The 16,087-nt window shown below is 39.2% G+C and overlaps 1 protein-coding gene across 3 annotated transcripts in view; it reads left to right on the plus strand.

Annotated features, from left to right (window-relative positions):
* Positions 1–14,049, plus strand: part of arid1b (AT rich interactive domain 1B (SWI1-like)) — a 160,423-nt gene extending 146,374 nt beyond the window's left edge. For all 3 annotated transcript variants that reach the window (XM_056445302.1, XM_056445304.1, XM_056445303.1), the window contains 6 exons: positions 2,763–2,895; positions 2,987–3,106; positions 3,188–3,269; positions 9,264–10,029; positions 10,111–10,238; positions 10,697–14,049. In XM_056445302.1, coding sequence (XP_056301277.1) covers positions 2,763–2,895; positions 2,987–3,106; positions 3,188–3,269; positions 9,264–10,029; positions 10,111–10,238; positions 10,697–12,454 — 2,987 coding nt within the window. In that variant the 3' untranslated portion in view covers positions 12,455–14,049. The remainder of the gene's footprint in view (positions 1–2,762; positions 2,896–2,986; positions 3,107–3,187; positions 3,270–9,263; positions 10,030–10,110; positions 10,239–10,696) is intronic.
* Positions 14,050–16,087: the final 2,038 nt, after the last annotated feature.

Genomic DNA, 16,087 nt, shown 5'->3' on the forward strand with positions numbered 1-16,087 from the left:
AATTTCTGGAATATTATGGAATTTTAAAAGGTCTAATCCAGACATTGAAAGTCAGGGAATTTTAGGTATGTTTTGTTGTGCAAGATATGGAATATTTGAGACACGTTCTTGTGGTGTTTTGATGTGAACATTCATTACTTTTTTGACCTCAAGAACCATTGGTCTCAATTTACCTCCTAACCATATAAAGCCTATTACATTATATTTGATGAATAAGTCCAAATAATCAAAATAAACAAAACGGTTAACCATTTTTAACATCAAACTACCCTAAGCCTAATCTTAAAGGTCACATAAAATTAAAATAAAGTTTTTAGATGTTAGTATCAGTATTGTTAGTCTTTAGAAGTGCACTTTAAGCTAGTGTGCACCAAAACAGTGACAAAATTTGTATTTGGAAGATATAATACTGATATCAACATGTAAAGCTTGTCACTTCAGCCTATAAATGGATCCTTCAGATACTTCAGTTTTTCATCAAATCTTGACCAATCAAATGCTCTCTACTGTTTGACATGGCCCGCTCCCTTCTGTCCGCTTCTCATTTGCTTTTCATTTAATGTGCTTGAGCTCAACCGCTCTCACTAGCAGAGGGGTGATAAAAACAAACGCTATTGGCTGCTTTTTAAAAGTTGAGGAGCTACACTATGTCCAACCCTCTTTCATGTTTCAGCTGAGATTACGTCAAACATCAAATAAAAATGCACATTTCAAAGCTCTTCATGGGACCTTTAAGAATAAACAGCTTTTGTCCCTTCAAAGTATTTATGCCAATTTTCATTATCATGCTGTTGTATAATCATTATAAGTGTCTTAAAATGAGAATAATATCATTTTTCGTAATATTCTTTGTGACAATATATCGCACAACAAAAAACAATTATTGTGACAGTAGTCCTGACTGGCCAAAATATATTTAAAAATAATAAATAAATAGCAAGATCCCTTAAATCTTTCGCCATTTGCTTGATTTTGTGTTAAATACAGCAATCGCAGAATCATATAATTCTCAAGAGACTGCTCAACACAACATCTGCCTGTTTTTCTGTTCACTATACACTCACCGGCCACTTTATTATGTACACCTTACTAGTACCAGGTTTGACTCCCTTTTGCCTTCAGAACTGCCCTAATCCTTCTTGGCATAGATTCAACAAGGTACTGGAAATATTCCTGAGATTTTGGCCCATCTTGACTTGACAGCATCAAACAGTTGTTGCAGATTTGTCGACAGCACATCCATGATGCAAATCTCCTGTTCCACCATATTCCAAAGGTGCTCTATTGGATTAAGATCTGATGACTGTGGAGGCCATTTGAGTACAGTGAACTCATTGTCATGTTCAAGAAACTAGTCTGAGATGATTCACACTTTATGACATGCGATATCCTGCTGGAAGTAGCCATCATAAGATGGGTACACTGTAGTCATAAAGGGATTGACATGGTCAGCAACAATACTCAGGTTAGGCTGTGGCGTTGACACGATGCTCAAGTGGTCCAAAGTGTGCCAAGAAAATATCCCCCACACCATTACACCACCACCACCAGCCTGAACTGTTAATACAAGGCAAGATGGATCCATGCTTTAATGTTATTGATGCCAAATTATGATCCTACCATCGGAATGTCGCAGCAGAAATCAAGACTCATCAGACCAGGCAACATTTTTACAATCTTCTATTGTCTAATTTTGGTGAGGATGTGCGAATTGTAGCCTCAGTTTCCTGTTCTTAGCTGACAGGAGTGGCACCTGGTGTGGTTTTCTGCTGCTGTAGCCCATCCGCCTCAAGATTAGATGTGTTGTGCGTTCAGAGATGCTCTTCTGCATACCTGTTGAACAAGTGGTTATTTGAGTTACTGTTGCCTTTCTATCAGCTCGAACCAGTCTGGCTATTCTCCTGTGACCTCTGGCATCAACAAGGCATTTGCGCCCACAAAACTGCCGCTCAACGAATAGTTTCTCTTTTTCTGATCATTCTTTGCAAACCCTAGAGATGATTGTGCATGAAAATCCCAGTAGATCAGCAGTTTCTGAAATACCCGTCTGGCACCAAAATCCAAGCCATATTCAAGTCACTTAAATCACCTTACTTCCCCATTCTGATTCTCGGTTTGAACTGCAGCAGATCGTCTTGACCATGTCTACATGCCTAAGTGCATTTGAGTTGCTGCTTGAATAGGCTGATTAGAAATTTGCACTAATAAGCAGTTGGACAGGTGTACCTAAAAATGTGGCTGGTGAGTGTAGGTCATGGAATTCAGTGTTCTTCAATTTGAAGTCTGTGAAATTTGACATTGGACTTAGAGGGGTTACTCTGGTTCATATCCTATTCAGGATTTTGAAAATATTTTATTTTATACTTGGCAGCTTAATTTATTATTTCAATTTTTTTTCTCCCCAAATTGTATGTACATTTACTACTATAAATTATATATAAATAATAAACACACCTTCAATTCATGCCTGTTTCATTCTTAGTTTGTAAAGAATGTCAATTCTTTGATAACAACAGTAACTAAGAGCTCGAATTCTGCTGGTCTGGCACCAAACTGAAATGGAACACCCATTTTCCACAACCTACAACCTGCATATTTCCCAATGGATAAAACAATTATGCCCTACATTATTTTTTTGTCATTGAATATTCTATTTCATAGAATGTTCTTACACTCCAAATATGTCACACTGTGAATTCAAAATGAGTCCATTTTCATGTTGTCTTCAGATTTTCTAAGTTGAATGCATTATTCTTATCCAGGTGGCTCAGAGTCCTTCATGCCAGGACAGATGCCAGCTAGTGGCATGCAAGAAATGTATTCCCGTGGGCCGTCTTCAGGGATGGGAATGGGCCCACGACCCCAGTACTCTTACAACCCTAGTTTTGAAAGGAGGTAGGCCAGGACACACATTGGTTTCTTTTCATTCAATTCACAAGAAGGAAGCAGAAATATGTCAACCATTATTTGATGTTTATGTTTACAGGCCAGACCATGTCATGGGTCCAGAGGGGGGAATCGCAACTTCTGGAAATCAGAACAACATGGTGCCTTCCAGCAGCGATCCCAGCATGTTCTCAGGCAGTAGATACGCCTCTCATCAGAGGTCAGAACTCACTATTGTTGGCCAGCGTATATAAATGTCCTAGGTGTGTAGAGTTGTAGTATAGCATTTCCTGTTTTACAGCAGACACGGCCATGATGGATATGGGCAGCAGTACCCGCACAGCATGCCATACGGTGCACATGGGATGTATCCGCAACAGCAGGTCAGCTCTCAAATGTCGTCTTTCTTTTTGGTTTCATTTCATTCTAATAATGTTCCGTGCTGGTGGAATGACTTGCCTAACATTTTTAGGAAACGACTGCAGACACATCGGTTTCGTCATTCTCCAACAGTAGCATTTGCTATTCTGTTCTGAATCCATCTGTTTGTTTTTCATTGTTATGCTAAAATGATGTTAAACTAACCGAGATTTGTCCCAGCATGTACATATTGTTGCTTTTGTGTTGTTGGTGTGTTGTTGTGCTTCTGTTGTCCGTATTTGTAAGTCACCTTTGGGTAAAACTGTCTGCTAAATCAGCGGTTCTCAATCCTCCGTTCTAAATTTGTTCTTAGATTGAAAGAAAACTCTTCCGGATGTGACATTTGCAAATCTAAAACTATCTTAAAATTGTGATGGTTGACAGTTTTTTTCGCCCTTTAAGTCATTACCATATAAAAGAGCATACGCAAAATATCGGAATGTCAATGATTAAGAATGATTAGCACAAAGAAAAATCAAAAAGTCTAAAACTTAAGGTCCACATAGAACATTATTGAAAGATTATTACAGAAATTGGACGTTTAATATCATAAAAAATACATTTTTATGTGATTATGGTCACTGGTCTCATTTTATTTATATTTTCAGTTTACTAATGCTGCTCAAATTTGCTATTAATGTACTGACACAAAAATATATATTGCACAAATATAACTGATGTAAATGACAAAAACTAAGATTAAGGCTGACATCTCTGTTCTTTTTCACATTTTAATTATTTTGATTATTGCGGATTTTATGAATTAGTAAATCAAGACATCACAATTTCTCCTGTAAAATCACAACATGGAATGAATGGTGTAGCCTACAGAATGCGAACAAAGCTCTTCACGTTGGGCAGGGCTTAAAGTATTCCGTCACTGTGCTGGATCTCCGGTGTGCGGCCGTGAGGGAAAAAATAATAATATTTTAGAGCCTGCGCATGCGGTTTAATTAGGGATGCTCAAAACAATCGATTATTCGTTAACTGAAAAGATGCATTTGTAACCGATTAATGGTATCAGTTAAACGATTAAAAAAATAATTTATTTTATATATTTTTGAAGTTTGGCTGCATAAGGGGCCGATCGCAGCGTCCTTTTTCGTCATCTGTTGAATGGTTTACTAATGGCTGCGAGTGTTTTATGCGCCCTGGGCACCTCACGTTTTGCTGTTGTGCGCTCGAGCGGAAAAAGCATGTTAGCTCAGTCGCATCTTTTTTATTCTTCAATCAAATGAAAGCAGAGCAGGGTTTGTGTTGTCAAGGCGACTACTGTGAACTTTAATGATGGAGGAGAGACTTGTGGTCGCTGTTTCAGGTTGTCCAAAGCTACTTTAGAGATCTTGAATATCACAATGTTATTAAAAACTACAATTATAACATTTGACAACAACAATGCGGATTCAGTCGTTTCCTAGTGACATACAAAATTGTCAACATAAAAGGCTGTGCGGTGTGCCTCGCGTTTTTGGAACGGAAAGGCGTGCCCAGTGTGACCGGCCCCTTAATGTGCAACAAATATTTGTTAACTCGCGAGTGAGAGGGAGGAAATAAGTCATAATCATAAGACATAATCTTTAATCCAATGACTTTTATTAAAAATGTTGACTGAGGTTTTGTGAATAATAACAGCGGAGCATTAATTAAATGCATATTTCCTGTGGAGCGATATACAAGAGGTAGCCTGATATTTTATTTGATGGAAGAAAAAAACATGATTGGACAAACAGCAGACCCTCAGCCTCCTCCACTGTACCAGCTCCATCTTCTGGTCCAAATGTCTTAAAAAGAAAGAGTTTGCAGGACTTACAACCCAGAAAAAAAAAGTGATAATGGCCTTGATTTCACTTCTAATCTTCAGTTTAGTAGTTCAGTTCTTTAGCACTTTGAGCACTTGTTATTTAAGCCGTTTAAGCACTTGTTATTGTTTAGAAGAAAACACTTAATTTGACATAATACTTTTAAATAAACGGTGCAAAGCATAATCATTGAAGAGAGTCTATCTCAGTTTACCAGTTTTTAAGTACTTTAAACTGTTGTTATTTTATTTTTGTTATTATCGTCAATATTTGAAGTAATATTCAAAAAAAAAATTTTTACTTTAACCCCTGCATTAGGTTATTAGAAGCAGGCTTTCTGCAGGTTCCGCAGTTAAGACTTTTTAAGACCATTAAGAATAAAAATTTTGATTATACAAGTTAACAGGTTATACTGGTTAATATATATTTTTTCTAATGGCCCGGCATTATCATAAGGAATCGTTTAATAGTTTTTATTTTTTATTTTTCCCTGATTAAGGAATTTTGCTGTAAAATGTCTAACAGCTGGTGTGAATTGTATCTCTTTGCAATGAAAAATGTTTTGCCCTGGTTTTATTGAGATGTATTGTTGGTCAGTGCATGGATGTAGGCCCAAATTGAGTAGCTTGACTTGAACAAAGTAAAACTAAGACCTGTTTAAAACTATTTAGGAGCTACAACACAATGGGCTCTATTATTCACCTGGCGTAATGTGGCAACAAGGCGTGACGCAATAGTCGTTGCTAGTTCAGCTTGGCGAAAGAGTCGTTTGCGTCACGCTGTTTAAATAGCAAATGCATTTGCGCTCATATGTGCACCCATAGGCGTTCTGGTCTTAAAAAAGAGGCGTGTTGAGGCGCGTTGCTATTTTGAGAAACTTTAATAGACTGTTATAGACCGGAACAAAGCTGGTCTATTGTCCAGCGCAGAGCGCGTTAGTTGTACGCCTCGCTTACACATTGCTTAATACACACAGGGTGTACAGCAATACGCAAGTATCTTTACATATAAAAAAGAATTAAAATATTAAGGATATATATAGGATATAATAAGGATATATAACCTATAGGACATAAATATAAAGGATTAAAATATTACAAAATCTTTTTCAGTTTATTCATAACAATTTGCTTTTGTACAATGTTATAATTATTAGCAGTATTATTTATTATATCCATATTTATATTTGTTTTATTAAAAACAAGCTTAGATTTGCCCACCTGTCAGGTTTTAGACCATATGGGGACCCTGAAAAGGTCAGTTTAATTTCACAAAAACTTCAATACATTTTTAAAATTGCGTAAACTATTGTTTATGATTAATTTGCTGCACGTACACAGTTTTTATTAGATGTTCAATGTCACAAGAAAAAGTGTGTACGCATGTTGACGTGGCGGAAAGTACTTTTCCACATTAAAGACTGTTTTGTATATATGAATGTTGCCATGGATTTAAACAAACACTCTAAGCTCAAATCTTAGCAAACAAACACTTTATGAATGAGCCCCCTATTCTTTTCTACCCCTGCTTACACATTTGTATGTTTCTCTTGAGGCTTCAAAGTTGTTCCATTCGACCGAAAGTGTCCTGCAAAGTGGACATCACAGGATATTCTGTCATGATTCCAAAAAGTTTGAAAGCATGTTCAATTCAAAGGGCATTAACATGTGAGATGTGACTTTTAATGCAAATCTCACGATTACGATAATGGCCCGTTTCCACTGAGTGGTATGGTACAGGTTACCTTTATCAGGCTGTGTTTCCACTGCCACAGAATAGGGTTGCACCTACTGGAACGTCCATTTCCTGCTAACATTTGAGCACATTCTTAAACAGTGCTGATTTGCCATTGTGTTCACGTGCTCAACAGACTGTGATTGGCAATGAAGGTCATCAGTTCACCGAACTCACCGCTGTTTGCTGAGTGTAACCACAGATACAGTGACACTGGAGTGTTTTAAAGGAGTGATTCATCAGCGGATCGCTCGTATGTCAACTTATAGACAAACCAGTTGATCGACATGACTTTAAAACACTACAGTGTCATAGTATCTGTGTTTACACTCAGTAAACAGTGGTGAGTTTGGTGAATTGATGACCTTCACAGTCAATCACAGTAATTTCTGTTGAACACGTGAACACAACAGCAAATCAGCGCTGTTTAAGAACGTGCTCAGTAGCGCTCAAATGTTAGCGGGAAATGGACGTTTTTAAAATTTCAATACCAATTGGTACCGAATTCCAGTATCATGACAACCCTAATATTTACTAAATATTAATGTAAGAAACTAATACAAAACTAAAACATTATTCATATACTAAATAAAAATTTATTAAATCTAGCTAATTCAGCAGGTTGGCACCAATAGAACTGCAGAAATAATGATGTTGCCTTGGTAACTGCAGTAAACAAAGCAGCATGATGTCAAATCTAGGAGGATTTTATTGGTTTATTGGTTCATAAATTACACAGCATCCTGATATTTGCAGATTTAATTCAGGCAAACTTTAGCATACAACCATACATTGCATAATCAAAATCGATATAAAACTGAGCTAAACTGAACTTTACTGTTTGATCTAACTTCACTATGATCTTTTATGTGAAGCTGCTTTGACACAATCTACATTGTAAAAGCGCTATACAAATAATGGTGAATTGAATTGAATACCTTGCAAAATAGTAAAATACTTTAAGGGCTTTAAATTTCTCTACATTGATTTATAAATTTTTAATATATAATTATGTTTTTAGAGGTTTTTCACCTTTATTAGATAGGACAGTGGAGGAAAGACAGGAAAGCATTGGGAGCAAAGAGAGGGGAAGGATCGGCACAGGACCTCGAGCCAGGGATCGAACTCGGGTTGCCGTGAGCACCATGGTGCCATATGTCGGCGCACTTATCCACTAGGCTATTGGCTCCGACTAATATTTTTTAAGACCCCGCAGACACCCTGTGCCAAAAGGGTATCAATGGTACTTGTGTATAAACATGATTTGATTATAATTGCAAATCAATGATAAATAAAATAAATGCAACACATATAAACACATACAGACCCTTACAGTCTCTGATATGTTACCAATTACAGAAAAACTACACACAACATACATTTAGTCTTTGAGTTCTAAAACAACATGCACCATATAGCGTAACGTTACAGTCAGTGCAAACCTCTCATCTGTATCTCTAATCTTCACCAGCACATGTAACATCTTGTTAGAAAGTAATTCCTTTATTCCGAGTTCATAATAGTCCTAAAGGTGATGATAATAATAGTTAAACATGCCAGTTTGTTCATGTTTTAGGTTGCTGAACGTATCATATGCTCTTTTTTTTCCCGATTCACTCTTGCGTTTGTCCATTTCTGAAAGGATCGGATGTCAGAAGCACTTCAATATTCACGCACACAATATTATCATCGGCTCAAGAAGTTTGTTTTTTCAAATATAGATGCGCAACGACAAGCTCTCTCGAAAAAAGTGAAATCACTCGCACCTTGTAAACAATTATGGGGTTACAGGTAGATTCTGCTCTTCTTCTTGGCTTTGTGGCTGTTCATCAAGATGGCGACATGGTTTGTTTAAGCTGGGTCAAACCATGGCTTGTTATTATATGTATTCATTATTACGATGTAATGTCTCGGCTGTGTATTTAAAAATGGCGCTTCCTTTGTTTTCATTCTTCTGGCTTGTGCACAAGCTTGTGACATATCTCTGTAAACCAATTGCCTTCAGCTGTATGCCTGGGTCCGCCTATTGGTACCCTTTTGTTATGCTAGGTACCCTTTGGAAAGGATACCCAAAAAGTGCTATAGTACGATTCGCTTTTTGGTACCTTTTGACAGTGGAAACGGCCATGAAAACATTGCAAATGGTGGTGTAACAGATATAAAGTTATGCAGATTTCCTGTATATAGGGGGAAGTGAGCAGTGAACACTATGTGGGGAATATGTCAATCTGAACACAGGGTTATATAAATTAGGTGTTTTATACATGAGAGACTAGCAAAATAAGCAGGGGAAGGGGGGCAGTAGTCACAAGGATCAGGACTGAGAACCGCTGTGCTAAATGAATAAATGTAAATGTTATTATTTAGAATTTTACATCAATGCTATATTTTTAACCTTTAGGCTTTATGTATTTGCATTGTCAGGGTTATAAACGGCCTGGAGAAGGGATGTATGGTCCTCCTGCTAAGCGGCATGAGAATGAAGCCTATGGTATGCAGTATGGTGGTCAGCAGCCTGATATGTACAGCCAATACGGTTACCCAGAGCGTAGGCCCATGCAGAGTCCATTCCCTTATGCGTACGGACGAGATCGCATGCAGCCAGGTGGGCAGGGACCTCCTCAGCACAGCATGATGAGCGGTGGACCACCCCCATCCTCTAACTCCAGTGGTGGGCCTCAGGGAAACATGTGGCACACCAGGCACGACATGAGCTACCCTTACCCCACCCGACAGAGTCATGGCCCCCCCTACCCCTCAATGAGCCGTGGGGATGATCCAGAAGTCAGGGTCAGTCAGGACAGTCAGTGGCCCGGTCAGCGTCAATCTCCCTTTCCTCCACACTCTTCGTCCTCTTCCAGCTCCATGCCCCCCATGGCCAGCCGGCAACCACCTTCTTCCTACCAATCTCCTCCAGCAATGCCAAACCATATATCTCGAGTTCCAAGCCCTGCACCTTTCCCTCGCTCTGTGGGTGGCTCTATGTCACCCACTAAGGCTCATATGATGGCATCTCTGAAGCAGATGCAAAAGCCAGCGGGCCCAGTGTCCATGCCAAGCTCTCAAAGTGGTGGTCTTCCTGGGCAAGGCTTCCCAACAATCCATAGGGAAGTCAATTACCCTCTGGACTCTGTGGAGGCCACCCAGCCCCAGCTTAAACCCCGCCGAAGGTTAACGTCCAAAGACATTGGTATGAATGGCTTTTCTTATCATAAATATCTTCTTTTTTTTGTCTGGTCATGAAAAGTTTAATTATGCATATATTTTATAGGCACACCAGAGGCTTGGCGTGTGATGTCCCTTAAGTCTGGCTTGCTTGCCGAGAGCACGTGGGCCCTAGATACTATAAACATTTTATTATATGATGACAACACGGTGTCTTCTTTTGGTCTGTCTCAGGTAAGTGTATACCAGCTTTTGGTCTCAAGGCCTTGGTATACTTCAAACAAAGTTATCTGGTTGTTCGTTTAAAGGCAAAAATACATTCAGAAAGGCTGATTGATGTTGCCGATTTTTCCTTGCAGTACATGGATTTGTAAATTTGTAACGCTCACAAGGTCATGTTGTTCGCGGTTAACCCTAAACACAACAACGATGAGAAAAAAACACTTTCATAAACAACTAGGAAACAGCCTTCTGCAAGAACACACACACACCTATTGTGTAATGGTCACGGACCAATAGTAGGTCACACGTGTTTAGGAGCCAAAACAAACACTCTCACTTTTGTGAGCTGTTTTGAACTGCCGAAAATAACTCAAAACTAACTTTGTTTGAAATAATGTCATATTAGTTTCAATTGTTCATTATGATCTTATGATCTTTGATAATACATTTTGTGTCCTTTGCTCCTCTAGCTGCCGGGTTTCTTGGAGCTTATTGTTGAATTTTTCAGAAGGTGTTTAATAGAGATCTTTGGGATCCTTGAGGAATATGAAGTTGGAACAGAGGGTCAGAAAACTCTTCTTGGTTCATGTTCAGAACCTACAGAAAAACAGCAACCTTCCAGTCCAGATTTCAAAAGCCAATCCATTGCAGAACATGTGGAGAAACGATTAGACGTGGAGCCTGAGAAACCTCAGCCCAGCAGCTCAACAGCAGCACTCGTTATAGAGAAAAAAGAAGAGTCAGCAGAGAATAAGGCAGATGAAGAGGAAAAGAACACTGCTAAAGATCTGTGTCCTCCAATAGAGCCCAGACCCAAGCAAGCCAGTAAGTATGACAAGCTCCCAGTGAAAATTGAAGAGAAAGACGCTGAGGAGGATTGTGTGGAGGATCGATCAGAGCTGCTAGGTCTTGCCGGGGAGTTCAACAGTGGTCTGCTGCACTGGAAAGCAGGCGGCGGGGACTCCACTGCCCATATCCAGACTTATTTTGAGAGAACCTGGGAAGAGGAACAGCCTCCTGAGAATCAGGAAGGTGTGCAAGCACTTGGGAAAGAAACAGTTGAAGAGCAGCCCACGAGGCAAGAGGAGCTGAAAGGAGAACTCCCAGGGCCCTCAGAGGAAAACTTGACAGCCACTGTAGATGACGTGCTAAAGTCTAATCCAGGGTCCATATCAGAAGGTGAATCTCAGACATTCCCCTTCCGCACTAGAGAGAAAAAGAGCAGCGTTACTTTGCTGGAAGATGAGCCGCGGTGCTGGGATGAAGCACCTCTTTCTGTAGCCGAAAGCTGGCAGGATGAGTTGGCCAAGCGCTGCATCTGCGTGTCCAATATCATCCGTGGACTCTCCTTTGTCCCAGGCAATGACAGTGAAATGGCTCGGCACCCAGGTTTAGTGCTCATCCTTGGCAAACTTGTGCTTCTGCACCATGAACACCCTAAAAGAAAAAGGATGCCAGCTACTTACCAGCGAGAAGAAGAGCGAGGTCTGGCTTGCAGCAAGGATGAATGGTGGTGGGACTGCCTTGGTGCCTTGCGTGAGAACACCTTGGTCACCCTTGCAAACATTTCAGGACAGCTAGATCTGTCCGTTTATCCAGAAAGTATCTGCCTTCCCATTCTGGATGGGCTGCTCCACTGGATGGTGTGCCCTTCAGCAGAAGCCCAGGACCCCTTTTGCACGGCAAATGGCTTCTCGTCCCTCACACCGCAGAGGCTAGTGCTGGAGTGCCTGTGCAAACTGAGCATCCAAGACTCAAACGTTGACCTCCTGCTGGCCACACCACCCTTCAGCAGACAGGAGCGCCTCTTTGCCACATTAGTGCGGCATGTTGGTGAACGAAAGAGTCAGGTGTGTCGTGAGATGGCCGTAGCCGTTCTCTCTAATCTTGCACAAGGTGACCCAACAGCTGCCCGCGCTGTTGCCCTGCAGAAGGGCAGCGTTGGAGCCTTGATAAGTTTCTTAGAGGACAGTGTTGCAATGGCACAGTATCAGCAAAGCCCTCATAGTCTCTTGCACATGGGACACTCTACCCAACATGAGCCGCCCAGTATCAACATGATGTGCCGGGCCGCCAAAGCCCTGCTGGCCATGGCCCAAGTGGAAGAGAACAGGCCCGAGTTCGTCCTCTACGAGAGCAGGCTTCTTGATATCTCGCTGTCCTCTGTGCTGAACTCTGGAGTGGCGGCCATCTTGTGTGAGGTACTCTTTAAGCTTGGCCGCTCGTGACACGCACAAAAGAGCAGGAGCCTATAGTGCCATCATGGGAACGCATGGCTGAGCTGAGCCACAGAGATCACACAGAACTGCCGGTGTTATATTTTTATTTAAGGAAAAGAACACAAACAAAAAAAAATGTTTTTACATACAAATGAATATATAGAGAATATATATAGCTCCTCTGCCCCATTTCCCAGTTTTCATTTGGGATTTTTAAATGATTTTAATACAGATATTTAATACTTGGTCTTTTCGTTTTTTTCTATTCTTTTTTTATTATTATTTTTGTTTCGTTGCGTCTGTGTATTTTCTTTAGTTTGTTTTAACCAAAGTTGTCATCCGATAGCGTTAGATTTTTAAGAGTATTTTGCTCTCAGAATGTTTTGAATTGTTTTGATGCAGTGTTTTGTTTGTTTTCTTGTGGGATTTTGTTTATTCGGGGAATGCAGATTTATTTAAATTGTGAGACATGTTGTAGATAGAACTTCTCTTGCAATGTGTTGCGATATAAGAAAAAAAAAACGAAACAAAAAAAAAAAAACTGATTTTAAGACATACATGTATACAGCTCTGAAAAAAAGCATTGTGCAATAGATTTAGCTGGCTCAGAGGGGAGATGATGATGAAATGTGAATGACCACAGGCAATGTTCTGATCTGACCACCAGTGTTGCACTGTTTCACCACACCAGTATCTGAGGGTCAAGCGAGCGTTGGTTTTAAACCAACTTGCTTCCATATTAGTGCAGCCGTATAGAGAGCCCCTCTCTCTGACGGTGAACTCAAAAGTGCTTAGGTTACCCCTCTATTCTATACCCACGGGTCGATTTGTATATAGAAACTGTACATTATATGGGCCCATTTTCACATTTTTTTTTTCCTCCAAGAGATGTGGTATTATCCGAAGTGCGTAGTTAATGCTACACGCTATTGACATTTTGCAAATATAAAGTCATTGTTTCAGGTGAGGAAGTCTTCAAACATGTAAGGGTGTTCATACAGAGGCGTTTTTGCATTTGATCTAAGCTTTTATTTATTGTTAAACATATTTAGTTGATGTGCGGCGCATTGCTGTTTTCAGCATCTTTTGGTTAAATAGTAAATATTTTTAAACTCTTTACAGCAGATCAGTGTCAGTTTTACAATGAACCATATGAATTTGGCTACTGGAAAAGCATCTCTACTGGATTGAGCATGTACATTAGCAACTGCATATGGGGGTAATAATACGCCTGTAAATGCACTTGTTCAGTTGCCGTTGCGCTCCGCTGTATTTAATACAAGAACGCAGCCTTTATGAATGCCTCTTTATGAATGTTAGTCCTATAATGAAGTTCTGTGTGACAGAGATAGCAATGGCTCCCTCTAATGGCCTTAGATTTCGGAAATTACAGGCTAACTGAAAAGATGGCATAAATGTAATTCAATGTGAAAGTTACCCCAAAAATGACTTAACGAAGAAAAAAAAAAAATATGTACAACTCTTTATGTAAGCTCTTTTTGCTCAATATGATTTGATGACCATTGTTTATTCAGTATAAAGTCTTTATACATGTTCCACATGTTAAAAGTAAATGTACATGAAATTTGGTCAAGCACTGTGAACGTTGTTCTTCAGTGTTGTGTTGTTTTTTTTGTGTGTGTGTGTGTGTGTGTGCGCGCGTGGCGAAAATTGACTAAAGAAGGTACCCAACCATAAATAACATTAATTTGGCAATCTTTTGTTTAAAAAAGGCAATTCACTAGCAGTTGAATTAACTTTTTTTGGAAATGGGCTCATTTTACACATCCTCTAGAGCTGGGGTGCCTAAACTCAGTCCTGGAGGGCCGGTGTCCTGCATATTTTCACTCCAACCCCAAATACACAGCTTAATCAACTAATCGAGCTCTTTCTAGGTATACTAGATAATTCCAGGCAGGTGTATTGAAGGAAGTTAGTTCTACCATTTTTTTTTTATCCATTCAGCCAATCTCTGGGTCTGGTAGGAGCACATCTTAGTGTAAGTCATTGAACTCGATTAGACCATTAGCATCTGAAAAATAAAAAAAGGTGCAGCGATGTTATCGTATTACCTAGTTGGGGACTATCTTCAGGCGCTGCTTAATATCATCACCTGCTGCAGCAGCAAAGCTATTTAATTATTACTCCAGAATAGGAGTCTAGTTCTTAGCCATATCAGCCTAGAAAATAGGAACTTTTTATTTTCGGTCAGTCTTTGTACATGATCTAACTAAGAGTTTTTTAAAAAATGTTTGAGTGAAATGCATAGACTGTAAAAGATCTGGACGTAGTATCCGTGACATCACCCATAGGTTTCTGATGAATGCAAAAAAAAGCTACCAGTAGGTGTGGCCAATTACATTCGCGCGTCATCACACTGGCCGGGGGATACCAAACATGGGCAAAGAGGCAAAGTGTGAGCGGATCTACAGACGCCTGCTAGCATTTTGCTTAGACAGGCGTTCCTTTGGGAGAAACGCTTAAAGCTTCATTACCTGTGACTTGTTTGCGTTCTGACCACATGTGCTTGGTTGTACACTAAATCAATAAAGTGTTTAGTCTTTTAAAAACACTGTTGTAATACATTGAGCTACTAAGCATTGTTCTTATGACGTTTTTCTACAGGAGGAAAACGTGAATTACTTCCAAACACCTTAAATATAGTCTGTGTTAGTAAATACAAGCCTATTTATAAAATCCAGGCATAACACTGTATGACAACGTTTCAGATGACTGTTCTAGAGCTTACAGCTAATCAATCTGTCAGATTCTGGAGTGCATTACAGTTCTAAAGAAAAATATAAATGATCTTAAATAAAACAAATACATTTATAGAGATGGTACAAGTATATAATTTCACTCACCTGAGAAATGGAGGCCATGTGAATGGTTTGTGAGCACAAGTGCAAACAGTGTGCCATATCATCTGATTTGATTGAATTGTAAGAAATAATTCCAAAAAGCAACTGACTGTGTAAAGCCACATAAAACAACACAAAAATATGATGTACAGTTGAAGTCAGAATTATTAGCCCCTTTCTTTTTTAAAAAATTTTCCAAATGATGTTTAACAGAGCAAGGAAATTTTCACAGTATTTCGATCATATTTTTTTCTGGAGAAAGTCTTATTGTTTTATTTCGGCAACAATAAAAGCAGTTTTTTAAATTTTAAAAGCCATTTATGTCAAAATTATTAGCCTCTTTAAGCTATAATTGATTTTGATAGTCTAAAGAACAAAACATCCTTATACAGCAACTGCCTAATTACCCTAACCTGCCTAGTTAACCTAATTAAGGCTTTAATGTCACTTTAAGCTGTATAGAAGTGTCTTGAAAAATATCTAGTCTAGTATTATGAACTGCCATAATGGCAAAGATAAAATAAATAATTTATTAGAAATGAGTAATTAAAACTTATGTTTAGAAATGTGTTGAACAAAAATCTCTCTGTTAAACAGAAATTGGGGAAAAAATAAACAAGGGGATAATAATTCAGGGGGGCTAATAATTGTGACTTCAACTGTATATGCCGAGTTCAGCGACTAATTAGCTGGAATCAGCTGAGGTAAAGTGACTGCAACAAGCTTTCACTCAAGTGGCCCCGCCATTAATTAGAAATATAATAATAGATATTAATATAAT

The sequence above is a fragment of the Danio aesculapii genome, chromosome 20 (genome assembly GCF_903798145.1).
Source record: "Danio aesculapii chromosome 20, fDanAes4.1, whole genome shotgun sequence".
Lineage (NCBI taxonomy): Eukaryota > Metazoa > Chordata > Actinopteri > Cypriniformes > Danionidae > Danio > Danio aesculapii.